Source organism: Ammospiza caudacuta, chromosome 7 (assembly GCF_027887145.1).
Source record: "Ammospiza caudacuta isolate bAmmCau1 chromosome 7, bAmmCau1.pri, whole genome shotgun sequence".
Classification (NCBI taxonomy): Eukaryota; Metazoa; Chordata; class Aves; order Passeriformes; family Passerellidae; genus Ammospiza; species Ammospiza caudacuta.
The window spans coordinates 5,427,609-5,435,322 of record NC_080599.1 but is presented as its reverse complement, the minus strand read 5'-3'; the positions used below and the strand labels follow the sequence as shown (position 1 = coordinate 5,435,322).

Genomic DNA, 7,714 nt, shown 5'->3' with positions numbered 1-7,714 from the left:
GACGAGGACCTGCAGAGGATCGAGAAATCAATCTCCTATCTAGAGAAGTCAGTCTCCTCACTCTCAGAAGTGGTCTTGCAGAACAGGCGAGGCCTGGACCTCCTGTTCATGCAGCAAGGGGGCCTGTGTGCCGCCTTGAAAGAGGAGTGCTGTTTCTATGCAGACCACACGGGAGTCGTGAGAGACTCCATGACAGAACTCCGGAACCGACTGGCTAAGAGGCAGAAAGACAGGGAAGCCCAACAGAGCTGGTACGAGTCCTGGTTCAATCAATCACCTTGGCTAACCACTGATTTCTGCCTTGATAGGTCCATTGGCGATGCTGTTTCTAACAGTCACCTTCGGACAATGCCTGCTGAACAAGCTGGTCTCGTTCATCCAGAGCCGTCTGGAACGGGCCAACATCCTGTTCATAGGGCGACGACAATTGCTGTGAATTCAACCAGGGAATTCACCCAAGGAACACTGCCAGCCACAAGATTTCCCAAACTTGTCTGGCAAAAGCTTACTCAGGTTTCCCAAAACCCCTTTCCCTTGTTAAGTTACAACCTCATACCTCATTTCAGTACGTATGTACATGACTACCTCGTTCATTTGTGAAAAGGGGGGGGGGGAGATGTGGTAGCTAGGGAAGAGGCGCTGCGGAAGATTCCCGCAATGTCACAGAAAGGCAGGACCCTCTGTTTCCCGTAGATAAGACCCCCAGGTACTCATAGATAAGAAACTAACAATAGGAATGTGGCCCCACTAACAATAAGAATGCTGTCCCACTGAAGTCAGCAACTTTCTATCCCTTACCCAGCACTTTTCCATTCCCTACCCAGTACTTTTCCATTCTCTACTAACTATAGATAAGAAAGACAAACCCCTTTTTGACGTAGAGACCCCCAAGACTATAAGACCCCATGAGAAGAAGTAATAAACGCCTTTTGACCATCCACCACATTGGTGTCTGTGTGTGTCATTGGCCCGAACGGCCCTAGAGAGTGGGCTGTCGAGCTGTACCTCAGAACCAGGTTGCCTGCCTTGATATAGAAGGCAACAAGCTTTGGCCTCACAGACTTTTCACCTTTCTTAGACACTTCACCTAATTCAGAATGGATCTTTACTCTGTCTCAGATATACTGGGAGTGCCTGAGACCATGCAGGTAGTGACTGGAACCACACTGGGAGCCACTGGGGGCAGGTGTGAGTGACTGGGGCCCTGCTGGGAGAGACTGGGATCATACTGGGATCATACTGGGAGATACTGGGACTATAGTAGGGGCAAATGGTAGAACTGGAAACACACTGGATGAAAGTGGGAGCAACTGGGATCATGTTGGGGACAAATTGCATCATAAAGGGGAATGATTGGGAGTGCCTGGGCTCATACAGGGAAGAAGAGAGATCCGGCCAGGAGTGAGTGGAATTGACCAGGATCATGCTGGGAGTGACAAGGAAACTGGAAGCACACAGGGGCAGACACTGGGCTCATGCTGGGAGCAGGGCTCCTGGACAGGATGGATGCAGGGCCCAGATCCAACAAGGTGAGGTTTAACAAGTCCAAGGGCCAAGTTCTGCACTTTGTCCACAACAACCCCTGCAGCACTACAGGCTGGGGACAGAGTGGCTGGAGAGCAGCCAGGCACAAAGGGATCGGCAGGGACTGATGGACAGCAGGCAGGACATGAGCCAGCAGTGTGCCCAGATGGGCAAGAAGGCCAATGGCAACACCTCGAGTGCTGTGTCCAGTTCTGGATTCCCCATAGTTAGAAATGCATGGAGGGGCTGGAGCGTGTCCAGACAAGGGCAACAAGGCTGGTGAGAGGTCTGGAGAAAATGTCCTGTGAGGAGCAGCTGAGGGAGCTAGGGTTGTTTATCCTGGAGAAGAGGAGGCTAAGGGAAGACAAGGTGGTGTCAGGGCACAGATTAGACTTGATGATCTCCAAGGTCTTTTCCAACCTTGCTGATTCTGGATTCTCAGAAACCACCCCTGGAGCAGTTGCAGGATGAGCCCTGGGCCTCCTCTTCAGAAGCTCCAGCAGCCCACGTCCCTCAGCTTCTCCTGCCAGCCCCAAAGCCCATCCTGTCCATCCTGCAGACCCTCTGCAGCTCCTCCGCATTGCCCAGAACAGGGAGCCCCAGAGCCAGACACAGCAGCCCAGATGTGCCCCCCTGGCCTGGGATGCCTCTGGCAAGGGAGCAGCACCAGGCACTGCAGGAGCCTGCAGACAATTCCTGCAGCACTTGTAGGATGATCCTGGTCCCCAAGGGACGTTCCCATGGGGCTAACTCAGGAACTGCAATGGGGAGTGGGGCCAGAGAGGAAAGGGCAAACGGGGATGGGCCGTTTGCAGGAGAGGGAACAGGGGTGGGCAATGGGAAGACATTTGTATAAGGAAGGGTAAAGAAAGCAAAGGTGAAGCCAAGGAAATGCTCAGGGCAGTTTGGGGGTGGCTGTCAGGCAGCCCTGGCTCTGAGCAACAGCGTCTGCAGTGGGATAGGAAACACCCAGCTGATGGGAACAAACTTTCTGGCGGACTGCAGAGGCCAGGACAAAGCTGAGTGGTTTCCCTGGTGTTCCCCCAGCCCTTGCTGGCCCCAGGGGCTGATGGCATTTGTGCTCCCTCAGGTTCATGTCCCCACACAAACAGCATGGGGGTGCTCCCACCTGCTGTGTACAATGCAAACAGGGGCTGCTGAGCCAGTGCTGCCGTGTCTGTGCCTGCAAGGATGGGGCACCTGTGTGAGCTGGGGGAGAGGCCAGGGCTGTAGAGGGGGGATGTTGTTGGCAGCTCCATGAGGATGCTCTGGGACACTGCCCTGGGCTGTCCAGCACATTGGGGATGGATCAGCCTCTGCTCTGCTGCTCCTTCCCATCTCCCCCAGGGCCCTTGCAGAGCCCCAGCCATGCTGTTTGCCCCCAGCCTGCCCACAGCCAGCCTGGGGCTGCTCACGGGGGTTTTCTGTGTTGAGCATTGGCCTGGGTGTGTTCTTGAGAGAGCCTGGGCAAGGAGCCTGGAGCCCCCAGGGCCTGGGCTGAGGCGTCAGCGCTGCCCCAGCAGTGCCCATGGCCTGTCCCTGCTGCAGCCCTGGCACTGCCACCCCCAGGGCTGTGCCCAGCCCTGAGAGCACTCAGGCCCTGCAGCAACACCAGGGCCGCCAGGGCAGTGGGGCAGGGCCATGGCAGCAGCACTGGCAAGACCAAATGCTGCTGCTGCTCAGCACAGCTGCTGGGCCAGCACTGATCTGCCCCAGCTCTGCACACAGACATTGCTGCTGCAGCTCCAGAGGAGGCAAAAAAAGGGCTTCTCTGCAGAAAACTTTGATGGGAGATCCTTTAGTTTATTTAAAGGCACTGAGAGCACAGCCCTCATTGACACAGCCTGTGGCCAGAGGGAAGGGGGAAGAAACAAAATGAGAAATGGCACAAACAATTACATTTATTTTTTAACAATATGAAAAAAATTGAAAAAACCCCACAATCACATCAACAAAAATTATCAAAGATGACTTTTATTACAAGTGATTTGCAGAAATTGGCCAGCAGTTTAATGTTTCTGAAAGTATCCAGTCATCAGTCTCCAGACTGCAGCCTTGAGCTCCTGGTTCCTCAGGCTGTAGATGAGGGGATTCAGGGCTGGAGGCACCACCGAGTACAGAACTGACAGTGCCAGATCCAGGGATGGGGAGGACATGGAGGGGGGCTTTAGGTAGGCAAATGCTGCAGTGCTGAGGAATAGGGAGACCACGGCCAGGTGAGGGAGGCAGGTGGAAAAGGCTTTGTGCCGTCCCTGCTCTGAGGGGATCCTCAGCACAGCCCTGAAAATCTGCACATAGGAGAAAACAATGAACACAAAACAAACGAAATGTACACACATAGTAACAGCAAGAAGCCCAAGTTCTCTGTGGTATGATTTGGCGCAGGAGAGCTTTAGGATCCGTGGGATTTCACAGAAGAACTGGTCCAGGGCATTGCCATGGCACAGGGGCAGGGAAAATGTATTGGCTGTGTGCATGAGAGCATTGAGAAAGCCACTGGCCCAGGCAGCTGCTGCCATGTTGGCACAAGCTTTGCTGCCCAGGAGGGTCCCATAGTGCAGGGGTTTGCAGATGGACACGTAGCGGTCATAGCACATGACGGTCAAAAGGAAATCCTCCGTTATAGCACAGAAAACAAAAAAAAAACTTTGGCAGCACATCCTTTGTAGGAGATGTTCCTGGTGTCCCAGAGGGAATTGTGCATGGCTTTGGGGACAGTGGTGCAGATGGAGCCTAGGTCAGTGAGAGCCAGGTTGAGCAGGAAGAAGAACATGGGCGTGTGCAGGTGGTGGCCGCAGGCTACGGTGCTGATGATGAGGCCGTTGCCCAGGAGGGCAGCCAGGGAGATGCCCAGCAAGAGGCAGAAGTGCAGGAGCTGCAGCTGCCGCGTGTCTGCCTATGCCAGCAGCAGGAGGAAGTGCCTGATGGAGCTGCTGTTGGACATTTGCTCTGGCTTGCCAGGGGGACCTGTTGATGGATAAAAGGACAGTGAAGCATTAGAGTAGATACCTGTAACCAAAATCAAAGCCATTTCTTATACACCCACCACTGAAACATACACAGAAGCTGTTTTGTATTGAAGAGTTGTGAGGTTTTCTTTTTGAGCTCCCCCCATGTCTGTCCTGTTATTCTTCAATATCAGATACTCTCAGGATTTCTGCTGTCTTCTGGTAGAACAAAGTGACTTCCCTGCAGCCAGATGGTGAGTGCAGACAGGGTGCAGATGATCTGTCACCTCATTCTGTTTTGAGTTTCTCTGTGCTTTCAATTTCTGAAATGGAGAATGTTCTCACTCCCAAGTTTTTCTCACAAACCTCCAGGTAGAGGTGAGAGCAGATGGATCCCCCACAGCCCAGCTTCACATTTGCTCACAAGGACTCACGTTGCTCATTCCATCAACCCAGCATCACTTCAGTATCACAACACCACTGCCTTTCCCCATCAATTTTATAACTCAGAGTTGTTCTAGGAGACAGGTTTGCATCCTGGATTGAAGCTCCCAGCTTGGACTGAAATCTCAGAGAGACTTCCAAGTGTCCTTATGATGGCATTGGATGAAGGGAGATGCAGCTCCTTCCCTGGCTGCACTGACAGCACTGCCCAGAGCCAGGCACTGGGGATAGCATCACCCTGAGCCAGCTGTGCCCCCTGCAAGAGCCCCCAGTGCCGGGCAGCTGCTCCCAGTCCTGTGCTCTGCAGAGGAAACTGGGCCCGGGCTGCAGAGCTGCCCCATGGCTCTGCTGCAGAGCTGCCTGCACAGGAGGAGCTGCACGCCTTGGAGCCCTGGCCCTGAGGGCAGAGGCTTGGCTGGGGCACAGCAGGGAGGGGGCTTGTTCAGAGGGAGGGTCTTGTATGGACATTTATAAACTCTCCCCGCCACAGCACTTCTGGGTTTTATTTTCTCTCATTCCCTGATCTTCTCTCTGCTTCCTGCAGATTTCCCTGCTGGAGGTGTTTCCCTGTGCCTGATCTCTCCATGCCAGCACTCACAGACCCCAAATCTCTCTGCACTCTCCTTGGCCCTACAGAACCCTGCCTGTTTGCAGGGCACTGGCAGGAGGCAGGTTCTGTTTGCAGCTTGGAGAAAGGACAGCTCCGACTGAGCCTGATGGCTCCAGCAAAGGCGATAGTAGTGTTGTCCATGGACAGAGCGGCTGAAAGCACATCAGGGATCTCCAGTGAACCTATTGGTCACTAAAAGTAACAGTTCGGATGTCTCAGGCACTGAAAAAAATAATAACTAATAATTAATTCTACTTTCAATATTAAAAATTCCCTTCCTTACATTCTCTAATATAAGGAAAATGAATATTTTAACTCTTTGGAAATTTCCTCATTTTTATCAAAATCTTTGTCTTGAAAATATTCTACGACTGATCAGAACCCATCAGCATGTCAGAGCTTCATAAGCATTTCACCTGCCCTGCAGCAAAAATACCCAGAGTTGTACTCACAGGGTCTGTAGGCATTGGGATGTTCTAGTTTTAAGAGATCATTCCAGGAGCTGCAGCTGCATTGTTCTGCAGCCAGAGGTTCCTGTGCCAAGGGCTGGCAGATTCTGCCTCAGGCACTTCTCCGCACCTTCCCAGCCCTGAATGATTGAAGCTCTCTGTGCCTCTGTGCTGTGCCCGGGGTGGCTGCAGGCAGTGCCCCAGCCCTGCTGGGCTGGTAGAAGAGCTGCTCATGAAGAGAAATGTGCTTTGGAAGCTCTTCTTGGTTACCAGGAACTGCCTTTGTGCCACGAGCCCAGCCCAGTTCAGCAGCACAGACACAGCAGAAGGACTTTAATGAGCCTCTGGGTCTTTGTGCTCAGACCTGAACATCAGTCCCTGAGAGGGAGCTGAAGAAAGCTCTCCAGAACTCACAAGTCAGAATCCAACTCCAAAGTTTCTTGTACTTTTAATGGGTCCCACTGAGGAACACGACTGAGAAAGTGTTCCCAGGCCCCAGGCAGAGCAGAGAACTGGAGGCAGTGCTGACAGGTGGGGACAAAGAGAAGCCAAGTCTTGGTGACCTGGAGCACAGCAGCAGGGTCTGTGCCACCAAGGGCTGGGAGGAGACACCTTGTCCTGAGGCCCTGGGGCCTTCTGGCACAGCCCCAGCCAGGTTGGGCAATGTCAGCCCCTTGTCCTGCCCTCAGCATCCCCCCCTAGCCCACATCCCAGTGGCCTCAAGGATCTGCTGGAAGCAGTCCCTGAGGAGCCTTGCTCAGCAATGGCCCTGGGGGCTCCTGATGCTCCCTGCAGGGGCTGCAGGTTTTTCAAAGGACTTTGAGTTTGGCTTTTGCCTTGGAGTCTCTGAGAGGTTTGTGCAATCATGGCCTCCAATTCTCTGCTGTAATTAGTCCCTGGAGAGGCTTTGTCAGTAACAACACTCATTGTGGCTCATTAATACTTCAGGGTATTTCACGTTTTTTAAGGTATTTGGTTTTTCCCTTTTGATGCAGACTTTGTGAGAGGTTTGTGCAGTCATGGCCCCAATTATCTGCTTTAATGTGTCCCTTGAGAGCTTTGAACTGACACTCAGTGGGGCTCATTAATGTTTTGAGATACTCAAGGTTCTTAAGGTACTTTATGGATTTAAGAACACTTTTAGGTACTTTTAAGGTGTTTCCTTCCCACACTGAGTCTCTGAGAGGTTTTTGTGCCATCCTGGCCTCCAGTTCTGTCCTCCAAGGAGTCCATGATGAGCCTCTGTTGAGTATCTCCCTCCCGTCTGTTTTACAACACAGATGGAACTGAAAGAATTTTGTGAGACTTTCTAAAAGCATCCAAGCAAACGTGGGACAATTAACAATTCAGCAATCACTATGAGAATGAATAGTCCTGTTTCAGCTAGACCTTATCCAACACTTTAGTCCCTTGGATTGGAAGAGTTTATTGAACCCCTCTTTGTTTTCCACGTGAAGCTTCTTGAACCCTTCCTTCAGTACCTGAATGCTCTTGTGGATTGACTCGCTGTGGCTGGAAAGGTTCATGCAACACCTGCCCTCAGAGTCCACACCGCCATGCCCATGTGCCCAGAGTAAAAACTCTATCGCTGTTCTGCAAGGTGGCCTGTGTGATGGTCTCTGTGTCTGAGAGCAGGCCACTCAATGTGAGGGAGGTAGCGTTGGTTTGCTTACTTAACAGGCACCCAAGATGGTCTAATTGTCCTAAAGCTTTAGCTGCAGCCACGCAAGGTAGTTGAA

At 52.4% G+C, this 7,714-nt stretch overlaps 1 protein-coding gene across 1 annotated transcript; it reads right to left on the bottom strand.

The window, feature by feature from the left end:
* Window positions 1–282: 282 nt before the first annotated feature.
* LOC131559597 (olfactory receptor 14J1-like) lies at window positions 283–4,085 on the bottom strand (the record flags this gene model as incomplete). Its single annotated transcript, XM_058808015.1, has 3 exons — window positions 283–388; window positions 557–639; window positions 3,624–4,085. Coding segments are annotated over 3 exons (651 nt in total), but the record flags the coding sequence as incomplete, so codon positions are not given.
* Between the last annotated feature and the right edge of the window lie 3,629 nt (window positions 4,086–7,714).